Source organism: Topomyia yanbarensis, chromosome 3 (assembly GCF_030247195.1).
Source record: "Topomyia yanbarensis strain Yona2022 chromosome 3, ASM3024719v1, whole genome shotgun sequence".
Taxonomy (NCBI): domain Eukaryota; kingdom Metazoa; phylum Arthropoda; class Insecta; order Diptera; family Culicidae; genus Topomyia; species Topomyia yanbarensis.
The window spans coordinates 321235183-321258354 of NC_080672.1; the positions used below are offsets into that span (position 1 = coordinate 321235183).

General features: G+C 37.8%; 2 protein-coding genes across 7 annotated transcripts in view; one reads left to right on the plus strand and one right to left on the minus strand.

The window, feature by feature from the left end:
- The window catches only part of LOC131694112 (transient receptor potential cation channel trpm), a 355889-nt gene extending 338531 nt beyond the window's left edge, over positions 1 to 17358 (minus strand). For all 5 annotated transcript variants that reach the window (XM_058982537.1, XM_058982535.1, XM_058982530.1 and 2 more), the window contains exon 1: positions 16447 to 17358. In XM_058982537.1, coding sequence (XP_058838520.1) covers positions 16447 to 16455 — 9 coding nt within the window. In that variant the 5' untranslated portion in view covers positions 16456 to 17358. The remainder of the gene's footprint in view (positions 1 to 16446) is intronic.
- Positions 17359 to 17532: 174 nt separating this feature from the next.
- Positions 17533 to 23172, plus strand: part of LOC131690368 (5-formyltetrahydrofolate cyclo-ligase) — a 37968-nt gene continuing 32328 nt past the window's right edge. The window contains exon 1 of one of the 2 annotated variants that reach the window (XM_058976082.1): positions 17533 to 17834. In XM_058976082.1, the coding sequence (XP_058832065.1) occupies positions 17832 to 17834 (3 nt within the window). In that variant the 5' untranslated portion in view covers positions 17533 to 17831. Of the gene's footprint in view, positions 17956 to 23172 lie in introns of both variants that reach the window. The other variant, XM_058976083.1, reaches the window with a different exon arrangement.

Consider the following 23172-nt stretch of genomic DNA (forward strand, 5'->3'; position numbering starts at 1 on the left):
TAAGCCGGTGGACAGAGCCTGTAGCACATTAAACAAAGCTACTTTAATGTATAACTTCTATACCACTAAATCTAGTTATAAGCAAGCAATTCGACATTTTTAACATTGACATTAACAATAGCATTAAGTGTATTCTGTACCTTATATACCGAAAACGTAATAATAAATATCATCACTAAAGTTCCCGGTCATGTCGCCGTGGAGCGTGTTGTTCAATGGATATGAGTTTTTGATTGGTCCAATTGGACCATAGGTCGCAAGGACCGAGGGTAGGGACTTCCGGTCGTGACTGATTTAGTATCTCGCGAACATGGGTGTTTGTAGATTCACGCTTGGGACCGCGTTTATAAGTTAATAAGTGCTAAAACGTCCACTTAATCATATAGGTGTGCATGGATGATCGCGAAGGACTCAAGCGTTTGTATGTTAACGTGCGGAATGCTAGAAAAGAATACGTTTCCCCATACAACTAAAGTTCCCGGTAATATTGCTATGGATTGTGCTGTTTAGTAGCTGCTAGGACCGATGGTAAGCACTTCCGGACGTAGCCGATTCATGATCGCGCGAACACCTAGGTTTGTATGTTCGACAGGCCGAGATTCTGACATACAACTTTTTTATTTCTTATTTTTAGGGTGGTGCAAATTTATTTACTTTTATTTATTTATTAAAATAATTCATCTGTCAAAAAATAGTCTTAATGAATAGCAGGAGTCAAGTCATAAAAAATGTATGCCGCGAAACTTTCTGCGCGAACTTGCGCGATGGTTTACAAAACTTGAACAGATCCTCGACCGTGGAGAATGTTCGAATACATGCACTTATCGGTTCGTTGGACCCAAAAATCGTACGGTGGAATCTAAGTTGTAGTAAGCTAGATAAGCGAAGAGAACGTTGCGAGGCACTAAAATCAAAAAGGAACAGGATCTTCAGGAAATCAATTTCAGCGTTGAGAAGCTTTGCTACGAATACTACTTGCTGAAGCTTTCTGTGTTATTCCAATGTGTCGAGACCGATCAAGTGACATCGAGCAGAATACGGTCGATGGTCTAGAGGATTCCGCCATGGAAGGTCTCATAGTGCGAGTCGGACAAATCTCATCTGCACCCGTTCAATCCGTAAGTTCCATGTAAACTGATGAGGGCTCCAAATCAAAGAAGTATTTTCCAGAAGTGAACGAACCAGCGAACAATATAGCGCCTTCATACAATGCGGGTCCTTGAAATCCCGCCCGATTTTAAAAATGAAGCCGAGTTGTCGGGTTGTTTTAGAAATTAAAGCTGAGCGATGCTGTTTGAATATTAGCTTCGTATCCAACAAAACGCCGAGGTCGCTGACGCAATCAACTCTAGTAAGCCTTTGCCCATCGATTTGGTAGTCGTAACGTATCGGACTGAACATGCGGTGAAAAGTTAAGACTTGACATTTGGCAATGCTAATAATTAGTCAGTTTCTATGACACCAGTTAACGAATGTATCCAGAAGCTCTTGAAGACGGATGCAGTCGTCGATAGATCGGACTACGAAGTACAATTTCAAATCATCGGCGTAAACCAGTTTGCACCCCACACCAAGCAGCAAAGCAGCATCGTTGAAAAATAATACAAACTATAGAGGTCCCATGTTGCTACCTTGAGGGACTCCATATTTTTCGTAAATGGAGAGGAAACACAAAAACTAAGCTGCACACGTAGGACTCTGTCACTCAAGTAAGAATTCAACTATTTAACAAAATTCCGTAATGCGCCCAGCCGTGACATTTTGGTTAATAATATTCGGTGGTCAATTCGGTCGAGTGCAGCTTTTAAGTCCGTGTAAATTACATCAATTTGTGCCTTATCTTCCATCTGCGTGATGCAAGCTGATACGAAACCTAGAAGATTTGTGGTTACGGATCGTTCGGGCATAAACTCATGTTGACCGGTAGAAATGTAACTTTTCGTGCGCGAAAGTACGAAAGTGCTAACCACAATTCCAAATATCTAGGAGGCAGCAGACAGGCTAGTAGTTTCTAACATTTCGACGATCACCGCTCTTATAAACAGGGAACATGAACGACTGTTTCCAAATGGCCGGAAACTCGCCTTGTTCAAATGATTTGACTAATCAAACAATACACCGACTGTAAACGACAGCTGGAATGCCGTCCGGTCCCGCTGAGTACGATTTTTTCAACCTATTAACAGCGGTAACAATGATATCGGGAGTGATTAAAAATGTACTCAAGTCCACAGAGTTCTCAGCAAAACAGAAGCGAAAAACTTTGCAAACAACAAAAAACTCACATGAGTCCAAGGCAGACGTTGATTTAATATCGCCGGAGCACACGTTCGGAGGAATTGATGAACATTTTCGCTTCGAGTTGACAAAATTTCAGAAGTTTTTAGGATTCCGGCGAAGATCCGTCTGAACCCGCTTGACGTATACACTCAAGTTTTTTTTACGCGGTTTTTTTGTGCGCGGTATTTTTTTACGCGGTTTTTTTTACGCGGATTTTGAAATTTACGCGGTTTTCATTTACGCGGTTTTTGAAATTTACGCGGTTTTCATTTACGCGGTTTTTGAAATTTACGCGGTTTTCATTTACGCGGATTTTGGAATTTACGCGGTATCCATCAATGAGGTTCCCTTTATCGTGGATTCTTAAATTTAAGTGGTCTTCATTTACGCGGATTTTGAAATTTACGCGGTTTTCATTTACGCGGATTTTGAAATTTACGCGGTTTTCATTTACGCGGATTTTGATTTACGCGGCTCGTATCCCCCGCGTAAAAAAAACCTGAGTGTACTTTGTATAATCCGGTATTCAATCCACGATGGTGACATGTACCGAGATTTGGGGATACCGGGTGCGCGATATCGTCGATCATGTGGGAAGTGGCGTTTGTACAATCACAACTAAGATCGCGTTTATAAATTATTAGATTCTAACAGGTTGACTTAATCACCTGAGTGTTTTCATGTTAGCGAGATCTCAGCGAGATGTACAGTAGGGCACCTATAAGAATGGATATTCTAAACGGACTCCTTGCAAAAGCTTGAGCATCCCGAGTTAGAGATGGTCGGGTTCGGATTTTTGGACCCGAAACCCGGACTCGACCCGAACCCGACGGGTTTTGGGTCGGGTTCGGGTTCTGTAAATTAAAGCATCTCGGGTTCGGGTCAGGTTCCGGGTGTTCAAATTTGAAATTCTCGGGTTCGGGTCGGGTCCGGGTTTTTGAAATTTTGAACTTTCGGGCTCGGGTCGGGTTCGGGTTTTTTCAAATTATAAATTATCGGGGTCGGGTTCGGGTTTTGAACAAAACAACCCAACCATTTCATGACAGTCTTTTTTGTAGTAATGAATTATACTTCGTGATACGAATGGATGACACATATAACCGTACCAAATGTTAGCACCTCTGAATCGCTAGAATTCGTTGTATTTTCTGGTGCTCAAATTTTGTATTTTTTCATTCTTGCATAAAATTCCGTCTCTTCAGACTCGCAAACTACCTGAATTATTTAATTTTTCAAACGAACATTCATACGTGTTTCACATCTAAAATCTATTTGCGATTTTTTTTCATGATAATTAGTAATAAACCAAGTCAACAGGAATTTATCGAAAAATATCGGTTCATCCTTCTATAATGGAACATAAATTTCGACAGGTACTAAAACCGACACTTAGGCCGCGGCGACTTTTTCTCTACGTAAGCGGTTTTGTGGGGTACATTCGTACCCCAGAATTAAAAGCGCTCTAATATGTCTAATTTTTATTAAATTTATAATTAAATTGGATAGTCTTATTCTAAAATCAATCGTAAAGTAACCTGTTTAAAAATATTCGCGTTTTGACTATTTAATTATGTAATATTTCATTTTGCATAGAGTAAGTCTTTAAAATACGTCAAAATTCCCTTTTTTCTTCATATTGCTATAACTCCGGTAGTTTCAAATCGATTTTGACCATTTATACGATCTTGTAAAGACTTTTAAATTTCCTTTTGAACATATTTATTCTGATGCTTTTTTGAAAACCAAACGCCAATACAAACGTTAAAAATACAGCAATAACGTAACGTAGATGAAACAGGAAGGAAGGCGTCGAAGGAACAGGTAGAGCCGGTGCATTATACGTGTATATAAGTAAGTATGTTCCAGAGCCTGGGCTGCAGAAGATAACAAATTGAATGTTGCGTTTTGCATACTATATACAAATCATATTCATGAATGTGTTTTGCCTCTTTAATCCGCAAAAGCAAAAATTACGATACCAATCCAAGCGCATTTTCTAGTTACTTTGGTATAGGGCTTTGTTATATCAAATAACAGATACTATTATTCGGCAGAGTTGGAACTTATACAATTTTACACAAGTTTCTCGCTTTCTATGTATCGATATTTTGCTTTGAAAAAAAGATAAAAATTTTTTTTTTAATTATGTACACATGACAAAACACTAACGCAAACGGGTTTGGGTGGTACATTTGTACCCCAAACAAACTTTAAGCGAGCACTGTTAAGTAGTGAAATGAAACAAATAGGTTGTACCTGCTTTAACGGAAGTTTAATAATCAAATTGGTTTATGATAAAGATTGCTAGCAAATTAAATAAACTATAACGGAAAATTAAGGATTTGGTGGTACTTTGGTGTCATTATGGAGGCTCAAATTTAAAAAGGGCACATTATTTTTTTAAAAGCGGATAGTTTAGGCCAAATTTATTTCCTAGAGACTGTCTTTGTTCCATCAGACCTAAACCTAGCTTCACTTCCGCCAGGTTCCGTTGTTCATGATACTCATATGGTGATGGTATAATAGCACCACTATCAAATCAGTGGTACATATATAAAACAAGCACTTTCTGTCAGATTTTTCCCGGGCTGAGCTGTTTGCATGATCCGGATTCCTTCATGAAAATACATGAATTTCCACGAACTTAAGGAATTGATCGCAGAAATTTTGTGTGTTCTGTTGAAGCAATTAAGGGATTTTTAAAAGTTTGGAGTCGTTCCGAGAGCTCCATTGGAGAAGTCGAAGCATCTCTACTGGCGCGCTTACCGTATAATTTGAAGCATAAAATAACTTAGATACCCCATCATAGATCGTCCTAACGCTAATGATGGGACATCAAGTACACATCAAAAAATCTTGATTGATACCCTTCGATACAGGTTTGACCCTACCAACCAGTAACGTGGGTGACGTCATGTAAACTGTCGAATACGAATTGCCAATTGCCATAGCTTAATTTAATGCATGTAATAAATTATACGAAACTGCCTTGTAGGAATGGTTTCTGATAAAAAATTAGAAATTTTGGTTAAGGACGACGGACAAGGTTGTTGGAAACTGTAAACAAGCTTTCTGTTTCCCCATGAGTTAGCCGCCGATTTAACTTAATTTCCGGTTAAGATATCGACGATTTATAAGTTTCTCAGAACATTACAAATTCGACGTTCAATAATAGTAAATATAAATGCGGATTCTACTCGGCAGTGATTTGTTTTGCCATATGTAGACATAACTCAATGCGTATGTTGCTACTTCAGATTCGAGTGATTCTACTTGATGAGCCAAGGGTCCAGATCGGGTGCCTAGAATTAAAAATCTTCGAGATCTTTGGTTGATTCTCCGTAGCAAGTTGGATTCGGATCGGGCTTCTCAAATTTTAAACTTTCGGGTTCGGGTCGGGTTCGGGTTTTCAAATTTTAAAATTCCGGTTCGGGTTATACAAAATTTTCATTCCGGCTACGGCTCGGGTTCGGGTTTTTAAGTTTTAAAATGTTCGGGCTCGGGCCGGGTTCGGGTTTTTCAAATTGTATAATTTCGGGCTCGGGTCGGGTTCGGGTTTCTAAATTTTCATGCTCTCGGGTTCGGGTCGGGTTCGGGTACGAAAAAATTGAAACTCGACCATCTCTAGTCTACACACGAAACCAGGACTCGAGCAAGGAGCACAGCAAATTTATCAAAGTCAGAAAATACCTAACCGCGAGAAATCACCAGAAATCTAACACGCACCCCCACGTCAAATTGGACCAGGAATGTATGAAGCGTCCTAATCCAGTGCCATCTCGAGGAGAATTCCTCCCCTGAAATCTCCGAGGAAAGCTCGAAAATGTGGTCTCCAACATTTCCACGGTATCACAACTCCCAAAATTTCACCAATCAACAAAAGCACCTCCAAACCCAAGTCCCAATTTGGCAAAAAAGCCGTCCGATCCCAAAAAAGTCAGAACGACACCGGAAGCCGATGCCCCACGGACAGTAAAGACATCCGGCAATACGAATTCGCCCCGAAATCAGTGGGTTCTCCTGAACCCACTAGCGGAGGTCCGACATAAAAGCAGTCCAATTAAGAAGTGTCCAGCCTACGATTCGAGACAGTATAATTTTTGAAGAAAATCCTTCAAAACTTTATTAGTGCATTGTTTGAGTGGTTGCCTAAATAGTTTTTATGAGTTGGAAAAATTTCCGTTCATAGAAGATTTGTTCATGGAATGAACAACAGTGACAATCAAATGGCTCTTGTGATTTTGATTTTGATTGTTTTTGTTACAGATACTGAACTTGGAGTTCATTCCACTGCATGCCATCGCACAACCAATTCGAGGTCCCACTGTCAATCGGATCAGCAAGAACACCCAAATGGACTAATAAAAAACCCTTCAAGTGCCAACCTCGCCGCCAAACAAACAGTAGAGAATATTTATTAACAGCAACAAACAAAAACCAAACATCAGACTAAGGATGGCGATGTCGCGCAGCACGTTCAGTAAAAGTACTCAACTTCCTTAGCTCCGATCCGCCAGCCCAGAGCACGCATCCTTTGGCTACCAAAGCTCATCCAGTCTCTTGTGACGTACTAAAGACAACCGAAAAACGTCAGTTTTCATCATGTTTCATCTACTTTCCGAAGAACCTAACGCGGACTCAAGGTTGTTTTTTTTTGTCGAACAGTGTTATATTATATATTCATCAATCCAGAAAAGAACTATAAAAATATGAGAAATTTTATTTACTCGACGTTAACGGATGTCTTCCATTCAACTCGATTTTTTACTACAGTCGTGTGTCGGCCTTCAACGGCAAGATTGATTGACTACCCGCACGGTTTGGAACGGCTAGAAATCTATTTTACGAACTGGCCCTATCACTCCATCTGCTCTAAACGGACGGAACGCGAATGCGTATCGTATTGTCTCATCCCTTGTGGTAGGTGTAGGATGTAACATTCGTAAAACACTACACTGGAGGTCAGCTGGAGCGATTCCAAGTTTTATTACACACGGGAAGACCGCAGTCAGTCAGCCGAATTTCCACCGCCGAATCGAACGGAATAATAGCCACTTGTTGGTAGATACAATTCCCCGCATATTATTTTGTTAAGCGAATCAATCGTTTGTTTACCCACTCGTAAAGGGGGTGGTGCGCGGGTGGACGACTGTAATTTGGTAGCGCTTGTATCGAGTTTGCGTGGGTTTAGGGTGTTGTCTGGGCACGTGATGACCGCGCTAATTGATGGGTATGGTGTATCTGATTTCCAAAAGATAGTCACCACTGGGGAATATTGTACGATGTAATGGCACGCGAAGTGCTGCGTGGAAAACACTGAGTGACTTTTTTCGGGATGCTTTAATAGTTTTAATGGTGAGAGATTGCTGTCAGAGATTTTCGATAATGTTTAGGGTTATTGAATAGAATTGTGATTATTTTGGTAAGTATAGGGTTCACCTTTTACATATAACAAAATTAATAAGATTCATTAAAACTATGCAAACATTTTTCGAGGTCCGGAGACCGTTACATAAAAAGTACTACTTATCTGGGGGTTTACACGCAAACCATAAGCGATTTGGGATATCATAGTATAAAACAAATCTGCGTAATTCAAAGAATTCGACTGTAAAGACATTTTGTGATTTAAGTTTGATTATTGCGTTTCAAATTCATCTCGTCAGTAACGAACGCCAACTTGGGGCCAAATTAGACGATGAATCTAAGCTAGTACCCAATTAGCACTAGTTGGGCACAATAATCGAAACAGTCACACAACACAAGTGAACGCCTAAAGCAACTGATTTGTCCCGAGAGATGTCTCGGGAATCAAAGACAAAGGTCCCAAGAATGTGTTAGTTACTCGAAACACTATCTTTTGTAAAAATCTCTAACCCTATGTGCGGGGTTGGGAATCTAACCCAGGTGAGCTGCGTACAAGGCAATCGATTTACCAACTACGCTATGCCCGTCCCCCCAGCGCACATAGGAGTAAGTTATATAAATATGTGGCCAAAACTATTTCGATGGATTTTCGGTCATCTTGTACGTCAAATAGTCTAAATAAATCTTTATTTACACTAATGTTCACCTAACAGTGACACAATAGCTTTCTAATATTCACTTCGCTCTGTTGTTGCAAACACACTAATTTTAATCACGTTAAATGCTGTAAATATAGTATGCCGTATTTTATCTGTTTAACAATATCTGCAGTTTTGTATACTTGGTACAACTCATGATTCATGCGTTTGCGCCACACTCCATTTTCGTATATTCCGCCGAATATTGTCCGCAGTACTTTACGCTCCAATACTCCGAGTGCTCTCTATCTGCCTCCCTCAATGTTCACGTTTTGTGGCCATAAAGAACGACAGTGAGCATCAGTGTCTTGTATAAGGCGACTTTTTGTTGACGTTTGCAGGTTGCGGGAACTAAGCTGGTTACGTATACTGTAAAATGCCCTGTTTTCAGTTGTAATACGCCTTTTTACCTCACGGGAAACATCGTTGTCGCAAGTCACAAGTGCACCAAGATAAACGAAATATTCGACCCATTTCAAACACGTCACCATCAAGCACTACCTCGGAACCAACACCACTAGACCTACCTTTTTACTTCTCTTTACCTGCGACCATGCACTTTGTCTTGCCTGAGCTGATGACTAGTGCTATCCTCGCTGTCTCCCTCTTAAAAGGCACGAATGCCTCTTCCACTGCTCTACGATCGATTCCAATTACATCAATATCATCCGCCAAACCAAAGAGCACATGCGACCTTGTGATGATAGTTCCGTTCCTTTGCACGCCAGCTCTCCTGATAGCTCCTTCAAGAGCAATATTGAACAGCAAATTTGAAAGTGCATCGCCTTGCTTCAGTCCATCTAAGATCACAAATAAGTTTGAGATCTCACCCAGAATTTGTCTAGGATTATCCGCAGGCTGAACATCTGATCCGCCATTGATCGGCCCTCACGAAAACCAGCCTGGTATTCGCCAACGAAAGACTCCTCAAGCGGCTTCAGTCTGCTAAACAGGATACGTGACAAAATTTTGAACACCGACTTCAGGAAAAATATCCCCCTGAAATTAGCGTACTCCAGTCTGTGCCCTTTCTTGTAGATGTGGCAAATGAGTCCATCCAACCAACTAAGAGGCAATTTTTCGTCCGCCCATATTCTTAGAATAATGAAGTGGATTATTTGGTGCAGCTGCTCATTACCGTGTTTGAGAAGTTCAACAGGGATCTCGGCCTTGCCAGCAGCTTTAGCGGTTTTCAGCTCACGTGTAGCTTTCTTAACCTCGTCTAATGTTGGTGGATCCACAGCTCGACCGTCATTCTTATCCTGTTCCTAGATACACTTTCACTTCCGCCATTCAACAAAACCATTCCCACATGCTGTTAACATTGCCGGTTACATTGGTCTCACCTATCCGCTCATCCACCTTCTAGCGATACTCAGTTGCTACACCTTCAGCCGAAAGACGTTGGATATTGAATCGCATCGTTCTGTTGTTTCTTGGACTCGTGACGCTGGATAATCGTGCACGAATCTTTGCTACTACGAGATAATGATCCGGGGCCAATGTTTGGGCATTTGAAGGTCCTCACACCAATGACGTAGGACAAATGTCGTCCATCTACCAGTACGTGGTCTATTTGCGAAAAAGTACTGCCACTTGGGTGTCTCCAGGTGTGCATTCGGATATCCTTAGTGCAAAATTGGTGCTACTGATTACCATCCCTCTAGCAGCAGCGAAAGTTACAAGCCGCAGACCATTATCATTGGTAGCAGAATGATAGCTCTGCGTACCAATAATTGGGTGAAAGAACTGCTCCCTCCCAACCTGCGCGTTAGCATCTCCGATGACTATTTTAACGTCTTGTCTTGGTCAATCTGAATGGGCTTTATCTAAGCTCTCATAGAACGCGACCCTCATATCATCAGGCTTTTCGTTGGTTGGCGCATAAATACTTATCAGGCTGTAGTAGAACTTGCCCTTTATTCTTAACACACAGATTCGGTCGCTTATCGGCTTCCACCGAATAATTCGCTTCATCTGCTTCCCGGTCACTATGAAACCAACACCATGTAGTGCTCTTTCAACACCGCTGTAGTAGATGTGGTACCTCAATGAAGTGTTCGCAATGGGGTCCACTGCTCTGAATTCGCGTTCTCCAGTTTTCGGCCATCGTACTTCCTGTATTACGGCCACGTGCACGCGAACATTACGCAGTTCGCGCGCCAGGAGCCCTGCGCGTGCGAGTTCATTCAAAGTTCCTACGTTCCAAGATCCGAGTTTCCAATGGTTATTCTTTATTCGTTGTAAGGTCGTTTGCCGTAATTCAAATTCGTGCTTTGCTATACTTTTCTCATTGATAGTGTTTTGGGTGTTTCGGTAGACTATCTTACCGGGGTCGCACTACCTTCATTGCGCTGGTGGGGCCGCCACCTTAGGTGTAGCTGGCGTGATGCAACGTTTCTTATTCAGCCGCTGGATGTCAGTCAGACGCTATTTAAGCCGCACCTCCTGGTGAACATGCGCTCGGGTACACGCCTCCACACTTCGCTGATGTCAGAAAGACAACAGTGCCCAGGCTGTGTTACCAGCTAAACACGCCACTCTCAGCTGGCGGTCATTTGTCATCTTTCGACCCGTGGAAGCGTGAGGTAGGAACTTGTGAGGACCAGAGGTACACGCTCCTTTTTGTTCAATAATTGTTTTTATATTTTTTTGCATCAACTTTGAATTCCGTTTTCTGAAGTTCAGAGGCGTTTAAAGAGCATAAGGAAAAATAATGCTATTCTGTGTTCATGTTCCCGAGTTTTTCGCAGCACTAGGGACAACACCATCAATCAATATATTAAAATATATTGATAAATGATATTGTCGTTATTATACCATTAAAAAGTACCTTTTTGAGTTTTCTGGAAGGTCGGCTTTCAAGAAGGTCGGCTTCCCAGAAATTCATATAACTCAAAAACTCAAGGAAGTCCGCAGGAAATTTCCATGAACTACAAAAAAGAAATATTAAAATTTGGCGGAGTTATCATCCTTTAGCCTGGCGGTGATCAGGGCCGATGTTCAGTAGGTAAACTCAAATCCCAAAAGTCAAAAAAGACTCTTAAACTTTAGAGCATGAAAAATTTCGGTTTTTTCTGTATACGGGAACACTTGTCCCAAACAATGTAAAGACACCTTTGGGAAAACACAATTTTGAGATTTATACTGATCGATCAAACCACGATGGATTCACTGGAATCGGTATTCCACACGGAAAAACATTGTTCCAAAAACGTGAATAAAGTGCCATGAATTTAGAAACAATCACGTTTTTACCTTATGAAAACAGGACCATGAACAACAATCATGTGTTTTATAATTATGTTCCACTTTCAGTCAGTAACGCCTAAATAACGCTTTATCTATGAAGACATTTGTTTTATGTTTTGTGAGCTTCAGTCACGGTTTCCGCCATACCATTACTAAAGCGATTTAATGTACGTGAACTAGTTCACAACTTTATGATTAATATTCATAAAACCATCGTGTTTTTATTCACAGTTTTTGGAAAACATATTTACGAGTGAACTATTTCACGAAACCCGGAATAATGTTCATGAATCCTTTCAATCTTCGTGAACCAGTTCATGATTCCAAATATAATATTCACGATTCAACATCGTGAACTGATTTCTAGTGAATTAGTCACAACTCATCATCCATGATCATGAAGTAGTTCACAAAACTGTGAAATAATGTATATATAGTCGTGAACTAGTTCATGATTCCTAATATAATAGTCATACCTGACAATGTGTGGCCGTGAAATAGTTTACAAAATCAAAAAATATCGCTCATGTGTTCGTGAACTAGTTCATAATTCCAAGTATAATTTTTACGACTGACCGTTAGTGCTCGTGCAATAGTTCACAAAATCATAAAATAATGGATTTGTGAACTGGTTTATGACTCGTAGTACACGATTCACGATCTATCATGAGTGCTTGTGAAATATATCCGTAATCATTTTATTTTATTTTATTATTATTTTTAGGATTATTATCCGTAAATTCATGAACTTGGTAAATATTTTCGTAAATCGTTCAGTTCACGAAATGGTGATTTTTCGTTCATGAATTTATGTACGGATTTTTTTCCGTGCAGTCAAAAGATCACGGCTTCCTGCAAACTCAGTGACACTAGTCATAAAGGGCGAACACGAAATTACTGCGACACATTCAACAGGGCATAACTTTCTTACCATTGCGTAAAAATCAACCAAATTTTGCACACTTTCTCATTGATGTGTACTGTTTACATGCTGTCAAACTCGAAGTCGTGTTTTTTCGATTCAACGAAAATGGAGGTGAACCAACGCGAGTCGAGAGAACAAATTCTTTCCAAACACCTGGAATTTCCTGACCTGTCGCACCGGCAGTTGGGAAAAATGTAAAACATTCACTATTCAACCGTCTCCAGAGTGTTGAAGCGGTTCCAGGAGCGGTTGACGTTGGACCGCGGCAAAGGAGCTGGAAGAAAACCGGGACCGGAGAACAAAAAGACGGAGGGAAAGGTGAAGCGGATGATTAAAGCAAATCCCAACGTCTCAAGCCGTGATTTGGCTAAAAAGATCGGCATGTCACAGAGCTACGTCCAGAATGCAAAGAGAGCTGTACTACATACATACAAGGTACAGAACTTCCCAAACCGCGATGAGCGGCAACAATCGACGGCTAAAACTCGGGCACGGAAGCTCTACGAGAAGATGCTGACAAATATGGCTGCTGTGTGATGGACGACGAAACGTATATAAAAGCCGATTTTAAGCAAATTCCGGGGTTGGAGTTTTTCACCGGTAAGAGCAAGTTCTATGTGGACGACAAATTTAAGAAGAATAAAATGTCGAAGTTCGCCTTCAAATATCTCATTTGGCAGGCCATCTGCTCTTGCGGACTGAGGAGTGAGCCTTCGTGACAAAGGGCACAGTAAATGGCGAGATCTACAAATCTGAGTGCCTCAAGAAGCGCCTTTTGCCGTTCTTGCAGCAGCACGACGAAGCTCCGCTATTTTGGCCAGATTTGGCATCATACCACTATTCTAAAAGTGTCCTGGAGTGGTATGAGGCCAATTCTGTCCATTTTGTTCCAAAGGACATGAATCCGCCAAACTGTCCGGAGCTGCGCCCGGTGGAGCAGTACTGGGCAATGATGAAGCGGGAACTTCGGAAGAGCAAGAAGACAGTCAAAGACGAGAAGGACATGTTAAGAAAATGGAAAAAAAACTGAGAACCTGATACCGGATGACACTGTAAAGACTTTGATGGAGGGCATCAAGCGAAAATGCGTTCAATTTTACACTCAAGGCTCCATCGATTAACTTTTCTTTTGATTATTGAAGTAAATATATGTATAAAACTACCCTAAAATTTTGGTTTGATTTTAAACATTATTAGAAAATTGACATGACATTTTCGATGTCGCAATAATTTCGTGTTCGCCCTTTATTTACCAGCGTGTGCAGCATGACCCAACTTTCGTTTGGGAAATATATGGGAGAAAATTATTCGTTTCCATGGTTGAATGAACATGAATTGAAATGGGAAATCTGTGCATTCGGAAGTCCTTTCGAGTGTGACTGATCCTGCTGAAATTTGGTTCAGTGGATTCGAGGGAGCTGTGAAATAGCTGTTGAAAGTTAGACTACCTCTAAATGGTCTATTGAGATAAAAAAAATACAAATCGACTGGTATCTTTAAAAATTTACCGAAAAGAACAATCAATCTTATGGAAAACTTTACCAGGGGAGTGAAAATGAGAGCAGAGAAAAAAAAATTTTGGTTTGATTTTAAACATTATAAGAAAATTAGCATGACATTTTGTGTGTCGCAATAATTGCGTGTTCGCCCTTTAGAACTAGCTGTTATTCAATATCCTCTTGGGGTCACACTTTACCCACAGACAATTGCTCCTACTGGTTGAGGTTCGAACATACGACAACTGGCTTATGGCTCGAGTCGAATGTTACAATTTTTCATCATACGGCTTGAGGCGATGCGTTGAACAGAAATAACGTATGCGGAATGAAATTTGGACAACGCTTCCAACATTAAAACAAAAACGCAACCCTGCGCAAGGCCCCGTACTAAACGTCATACTCTAGGCACACTTATTTTAAACATCTAGTGTTAATTTCGACCCACTAGGAGAAACCATGTGAACAAAATGACAGCGAACGGCCAATCTGGCACCTAGCTGTTATGCAAAAAAAACGTTTTAGCGCATTGGAGGATTATGGCATACCTTTTGTACAAAAGGCTGATAACCCTACAAATGTACCGCAATTGCGTCCAAATGAGAATTTCTGTGATAATTTGATGCAGAGTGTACACGCCAGTAATTTTTGACCTAAAACTAAAAACACGATAATCAAAATTAAGTAAGAGATTAAGAATATGCCAACATCAATTTTTCCTTTGCAAAAAGTTTCTGCAAACTGTCATAAAAATTCTCAAATGGACCTAATTTTTATACCACATTAAGTTAATAAGCTGACAAATGTTTTCATCTAAAGAGAACATTTAATAAAGGGTTTTCTACAAAAATATTGCCTTTTGAATTTTGTCCAAATTTTATTCCGCATACGTTATCGCTGGCTCGTCGGTTCTATAACCTCTACGAAACATTTCGTATCCTTTTCCAGAGCAGCTACATGGCTACGGGTTGAACTTGAAGAAGGAACAAATCTTAAATAATCCAATCGTGCTGTCCTCCCTTAACGCTGTTCATGTATACTCAAAAATGCTATACATTTAACTGATGATAAACTGAAATAAAGAAATAAATAACGATTTAAAATGAACTCACTTGATTTTGCATGAAAATCTCACGAACTTGACAATGAATTGTCGAGGGAGGCTTTGAAGTTGAATCTTGGTTGAAGTGCATTCAACTGGAAATTGGCATTTAAAAATGAAAATTCGCGCTACTTCCTCTTTCACAAAGGGTCTTTTCAAACAACTACCAGTTATTGTCCGGCGGCTTTCGTTTTACATATAAACGTAGTCTTTCGGTTTGTCTCTACGGGTAGAAAGCACTCGAGGAACAATGCACGAATGAAGCTTGGATAACGAAACGATACACACCCGAGCGAAACAAAAAATATATGCTAGAGATTTAGCACTGTCTTGAATTCCGAAGTTATTTTGTATTTCTCAAAAACTTTAATAAGAATGAGAAAGAGAAGCACATAATATCTAGAAGTACAAAAAACATGTTACTTAACCATTTCTAAAGAAAGCCTTTTTCATTCTGATTTAAATAATTTCAAATTTTTTACAGACTTTTAAGCTTGTAGAATCAAGTTTAGATGAACGATTTGTTTACCAAATTGGTACGTTTATATCTGACTAATTTAAAATTAATAACATTAATTTTAGATTAAAATCTAAAATTAATAACATTAATTTCATGATTTTCGATACCATGCTAAAGAGGGTTTCCGAAGCAATTAAAAGTAACCGATGGACATTTAAAATGGACATTTAACTATCTAAACTTACAAAACAAAAAATATCAGAATCAGTTGTTTTGTTTTGAATATGTAGAATAACAAATTGGGTTACATTTTTTCAAACTACTTTCAAAATAAAATGAGACTAGGAAGCAGATCTGAACACAATCAAATACACTCCAAACACTGGCAAAGAGACTTAACATTTTTCATTAAAGTGTACTCACTATAATTAACTAATTCGTGCATATTCTTTTTAATTAAAAATGAATAGATGCTACATTACACTGACATTCAAAAATTCTATTGCATAATTTACGAAATTTTTAAACTGATATTCAATAATATTACTGTTAACATGATACAAGATTATTTTATAGCGATCCATCAATCTTTACCCCAAGCGCTACTTTGAATATTTTATTGAAAATAAAGAGATTGAAACACCTGATCGAAATGCTAAACAAATCAAAACCTGCTGATCCGCTGATGGCAGTAAAAATCAGTTGAAGAGCAAACATAAAGGCAGTGATACTCGTAAATCAGCGCCAAAAAAAATATTTTTATGGTCTATCGGGGATTGAATATCACTGCAACAACCATGCGAGAAAGCATTAATCAAAAACAGGTGCATTCGACCAAAAGCATAAAAGTTATCTTCGTTACTTACATGTTTCATGATTATGGCAGTTTGCTATCCATTTCACGCGTGGATGCTATAGAAACCATTCAGATCCCGGTCACGAACCCACTGTTCAACTATTCCCAAATCGTTCCACAAAACGCCACACGGAAACGCTGATCACATGTTACACGGACATAATTTGCATAAACAATGATTTCGACACCTCCCACTAGGCTTCACGCTTCTTTTGCCCTTTCGTGGCTGGTTGGCGAAATAACAAACGATACTAGGATCTGATATTACCCCCTTATAGACCCTATTCAAGGCCGAATTTTGATAAAATCGAACGTAGTAAATTGTATTATACTAGCATGTTTAGTGACTAATTGCTACTTTTACTGCCACTGAATGTTTCCCCACACAGGCGAAAACACTAAACAAATCTAAACACACACTCTATTTCCTTACTGGTAGCGTTGAAATGCAGCTTACAGCTTTTTTCGTAAACTATCACCAACACAAACAAATCGCAGAAGTTGATCGACGAAAGGTGAAATGCATCAGGAAATAGAGCAGTAAACCACAATACTTTCACTATTCATTTGCAGGCAAACTGCAGTACAATAATTTCTCCTGCCCTCGACCCAGAACACAACTTGAACCACCTCCGGGAGGAAGCAATTTTCCCGTAACACTTGCCACACTTTAATTTGCTAGATTTCTTTCCAAATAATAACACATATCACATTTCCAGGCTCGCAAGCATCCGCTGAAATCGGTCGCGCAATGGAAAACGGTGGAAAACCCACAGAACTGCACCACAAAGGAAGAGATTACTTCCACCTGCCTCTTCTGCTGGATCCCGGATATGTATGCATCTAGCTTCAGAGAAGGTTAACACACTGGCACCCTTGTTTCCCTAGTCGAGAAACGTCAATCCACGTCCGACGTCTAGCGACCATACGAACAGACTGCGACCAGACCAATCGCTCTGCTGTCGAACGTCAACCCTTCGGTCAGGTATGGGTGGCCATGCGCATGTGTACCAAGTTCCCCGGAATTTGTTGGCAGCGGCTCGGTTCGCGCGATCCAACGCATACCAGTACCAACAACACGGTCGGCCAGACCAACACGTGGTTCGATGCGGCGAAGTGTGAAACTTGTTTTTGTTTACGTTTCCAATTTGATTACGAACGGTCGCACGAAATGAAATGTCAAAAACACGTTTTTTCGCGTGCCGATTAAGCTGTAAAAGGGGGCCGATTGAACTACTACTACTGCTGTGGCTGCTGCTGTTCCCGTGTGCAAGACGGATAGTGTACCGAATTACCGATGGATGATTTGTTTTGGTTTGCAGCTGAGCGATAAGAAGTGAGGCCAGACTTGTGAGGAATATTTTCTAACCCGGACGATGAAAACGATGTGTGGCTATGGTAAGTATACGAGAGTTACTAATAAAAGTGCAGTGTATTGTGATTGTTGAATAACAGTGATTGGAACAGTACAGTGTGGAGCAGTTATCGGAGCAAGATCGTGTCAGATCTGTCTATACACGTAAGTAGAATTCAACTCGATATTATTCATAATCTGCATAATAGCTAATTAGTATTAAAGTATTTCAATTTAAAATAATTATCTGCAATTAAATTCTATCCTGACAAATAACAAAATTATCTCAATCACCCTCTGGCAGCCCCATAGTTATCGAATTTCTTGCAGCAGCTTATAATTGCTTTTCTGCTAGGTGGTGGTGGTTTACCTAAAATTACGAAGTTCAAGTGTATGAAACAGCGAAACAAAACGTGTGTTCGAAATGCAAGTAATCATACCAACTGAGAAATAGATGTAAATGGGTATGCATAAACACGATAGTCAAAACAAATAACAGTACTATGCAGCACCTAGGAGGAAACAGTCGGTGTACATACCAAATGCGCATGTTTCTTATCGCACTAGTGCTTGCGAGTGTGTCGATTAGGGACCAAAACAACTTATCTCACCCGACTGGCCTGCTGTGTTGGGTGTGTTAGTTCGAAAGCAAGCAATCAAATCAAACAGTGGCTCAATTTAGTTGCCGTTGGATGGTATATTCCTCCGGCAGTGCACAAGAAATTGATCCTACTCCAATCTCATGACGATTATGGGTATGACTGGTTTGTTAGTAAAAATCCGCTTTTTCGGCATTAGATGAGTCAAATGATTGGAAATGAATTGCGGAATTTTTATTGACCTACATCCGATAAGAAATACTCTTAATTTTTTGGCGGGATCTGCTTTATTTGTGTTCGTTTCTCCAATAAATTGTACTCACGAACAGTATAATAGCGACTGTTTATCATTTCAACAGTTTCCAGTTACCGGGTAGGGGGATTCAATTACTGTTAACTGGTGCAGTGTCACTGCAATAGGGATTTTTCATCGTTCGGCCTTAGGGAAGAAAACTATATTCGTCTGCTCAGTAGAAGTATATAAATATTCAGATTAATGAGTTCAAACAAATTGATCCCTTCATTTCCATTTTGATATAAACAACATCATTAAGAAATAGTCAGTGCTGTATTTTATTCATGACAACACTGGGCCAGTGCCAGGGTTCCCGGAATATCTCGAGTCACGCACTTGAAACAGAAGCTTTACTTGGGTTTGTAAATTTGCATAGAGTGGGCGTTTTCTGATTCATCTATTCATTCTACAATTTTGAAAGACATTGCACAGTGCTTCGATGCAATATTTTCACAATCGAAGATGAATAACTTCAAAACAATTGATTTAGAACATTTGAAAACTTCGATAAAGTTCTTTGCAAAAACCGAATTAACACTCCCACCACCATGCCTCAAAAAAGTCGGTACGGTATTTTCAAATCGCTATATCGCTTGACCAATTTGGACAATTTTGATATCAATGGATTTTTTGGACTCTTCAGATTACTTTGAATTAGTTTAAATTTAAATTTGACCACTATTGATCTTTTTACGACAAAAAAAGTCGGAGCAAGTACTACAAAAAATTGGAAATTTCCAATATTTGTGAAGAACAAAAAATCTAGCGCGATGACCTACGCATATTATTATGTTAAATTCTTTGGATTGATGTAGGCAACCAATTTCTAGCAGATTGTTCATGATTTCTTATGAAAGGAACTACAATATCTTCACAAAATTGCATACAATACAGAAAATGACAATTTTCGGAAATATTTCAAATTTCATAGCGATGACATGCATATATTATATTGTCAAAATGTTCGTATATATGCGAGTGACAATTTTCAAGAGCATTGTTCATAGTTTTTAATTCAATGAACTACAAAATCTTCACAAAATCACGTATTTTACAGAACATTTCTTTATTTTCCATTGTAACTTGAAATTTTGACAATAAATATCGCATTTTATAATGCTAAAATATTTTCATGTATTCAGTAGACATGTTTCGAGAACATTGTTTATAGTTTTTAATTCAATGAACTACAATATTTTCACAAATCACGTATTTTACGGAACATTTCTTTATTTTCCATTGTAACTTGAAATTTTCACAATGAATATCGCATTTCATTATATCAAAATGTCCGCATTTATGTGTTAGACGTGTTTTCAGAACATTATTCATAGTTTGAAAATCACTGAACTACAATAGCTTCACAAAATCACGTATTCCATAGAACATTTCTTTATTTTCCATTGTAGCTTGAAATTTTCACAATGAATATCGCATTTTATGATGCTAAAATATTTGCATTTACGAAATAGACAAGTTTCGAGAAGATTGTTCATACGTTTTAATTCAATGAACTACAATATCTTCACAAAATCACGTATTTTACGGAACATTTCTATATTTTCCATTGTAATTTGAAATTTTCACAATAAATATGGCATTTTATGATGCCAAAATATTTGCATTTACGAAATAGACAAGTTTTTGGAACATTGTTTATAGTTTTAAATTCAATGAACAACAATATCTTCACAAAATCACGTATTTTACAGAACATTTCTGTATTTTCCATTGTAACTTGAAATTTTTACAATAATTATCTCACTTTATGATGCTAAAATATTTGCGTTTACGAAATAGACAAGTTCCTAGAACATTGTTTATAGTTTTTAATCCAATGAACTACAAAATCTTCAGGAAATCACGTATTTAAAGGGACCTTTTATATTTTCCTTTGTAACTTGAAATTTTCACAATGAATATCGCATATTATAACGCTTAAATTTTCGCATTTACGAAATAGACAAATTCTAAGAGCATTGTTTATAGTTTTTAATTCAATGAACTACAATATCTTCACAAAATCACATATTTTACAGAACATTTCTTTATTTTTCATTGTAACTTGAAATTTTCACAATGAATATCGCATTTTATAATGCTAAAATATTTTCATGTATTCAGTAGATATGTTTCGAGAACATTGTTTATAGTTTTTAACTCAATGAACTACAATATCTTTACAAAATCACCTATTTTACAGAACATTTCTTTATTTTCCATTGTAACATCGAATTTTTACAATGAATATCGCATTTTATGATGCTAAAATATTTTCATTTACGAAATAGACAAGTTTTTGAAACATTGTTTATTGTTCACAAAATCGCGTATTTTACAGAACATTTCTTTATTTTCCATTGTAACTTGAAACTTTCACAATGAATATCGCATTGTATAATGCTAAAATATTTTCAAGTATTAAGAAGACAAGTTTCCAGAACATTATTCATAGTTTTTAATTCAATGAACCACACAATCTTCACAAAATCACGTATTTTACAGAACATTTCCTTATTTTCCATTGTAACATAAAATTTTTACAATTTTATGATGCTAAAATATTCGCATTTATGAAGTAGACAAGTTTCTAGAACATTGATAATAGTTTTTATTTCAATGAACTACATTATCTTCAGAAAATCGAGTATTTCACAGAACATTTCTTTATTTTTCATTGCAACTTGAAATTTACGCTATGTATATGATATCAAATTGTTTGAATTTATGTGATGGACAAGTTCCTGGAATATTATTCAGTTCTTTATTCAATTAACTACAATATCTTCACAAATTTGCGTATTATACAGAATTTTCCTTTATTTTTCATTGTAACTTTAAATTTTCACAGGGAATATTGCAAACTCTAATACAAAATGTTCACATTTATCTAATAGATTAATTTGTGCAACATTGATCCTAGGGTTTGATTCAATGAACTTAAATATCTTTACAAAATCACGTGTCCTAGAGAACATTTCTTTATTTTCTATTGTAACTTAAAATTTTCACAATGAATATCGCATTTTTATGCTAAAATATTCTTATTTACGAAACAGACAAGTTTCCAAAACATTGTTTTTAGTTTTAAATTCAATGAACTACAAAATCTTCACAAAATCACGTATTTTACAGAACTTTTTTTTTCTCCATTGTAACTTGAAATTTATTTAATGAATATCGCAACATTTCTATATCTAAATGTTCGAATTTATGTGATACTCAAGTTTGTGGAACATTGTCCGTATATTTGAATTCAATGAAATACACAATCTGCACAACATCACGTATTTTACAGAACATTTTTTTCATGAGTAGCTTGAAATTTTTACAATGAATAATGCTACGACACCAAAATGTTTGTATATATATGGTAGCCAAGTTTGTAGAACATTGTTGATTGAATTTAATTTAATTTGAACTACAATGTTTTCAAAATAATGAAATGTTCTGTAAAATACGTGATTTTGTGAAGATATTGTAGTTCATTGAATTTAAAACTAAAGACAATGTTTTGGAAACTTGTCTATTTCGTATATTACAATGTTCTCGAAATTTTTCTGCTTAATACATGAGACTATTTTGGCATCATAAAATGCGATATTCATTGTAAAAATTTAAAGTTACAATGGAAAATAAACAAGTGTTCTGTAAAATAGGTGATTTTGTGAAGATATTGTAGTTCATTGAATTAAAAACTATAAACAATGTTCTCGAAACTTGTCTGCTGAATACATGCGAATATTTTAGCATTATAAAATGCGATATTCATTTGAAAATTTCAAGTTGCAATGAAAAATAAAGAAATGTTCTGTAAAATATGTGATTTTGTGAAGATATTGTAGTTAATTGAATTAAAAACTATAAACAATGTTCTCGAAACTTGTCTATTTCGTAAATGCGAATATTTAAGCGTTATAATATGCGATATTCATTGTGAAAAATTCAAGTTACAAAGGAAAATATAAAAGGTCCCTTTAAATACGTGATTTCCTGAAGATTTTGTAGTTCATTGAATTAAAAACTATAAACAATGTTCTAGAAACTTGTCTATTTGTATTGTAGTTATATGCGTAGGTCATCGCGCTAGATTTTAAGTTCTTCACAAATATTGGAAATTTTGTAGTACTTGCTCCGACTTTTTTTGTCGTAAAAAGATCAATAGTGGTCAAATTCAAATCTAAACTAATTCAAAGTAATCTAAAGAGTCCAAAAAATCCATTGATACCAAAATTGTCCAAATTGGTCAAGCGACTGCTGAGATACAGCGATTTGAAAATACCGTACCGACTTTTTTTGAGGAATGGCTGTTCGTGTAAATAAAACTGGCACGATTGGAGGAGTGTTAGTACACCTAGCAGTGAGATGAGTCAATACTTATACAAATCACTATTGGATTATTCATTAGTTTGCTGAACTCATGCGAAGTATCAAACTAGAGGTGTGATTAAAACAGTTTCTAGTCCTGCATGAATAAAACCTCGAATA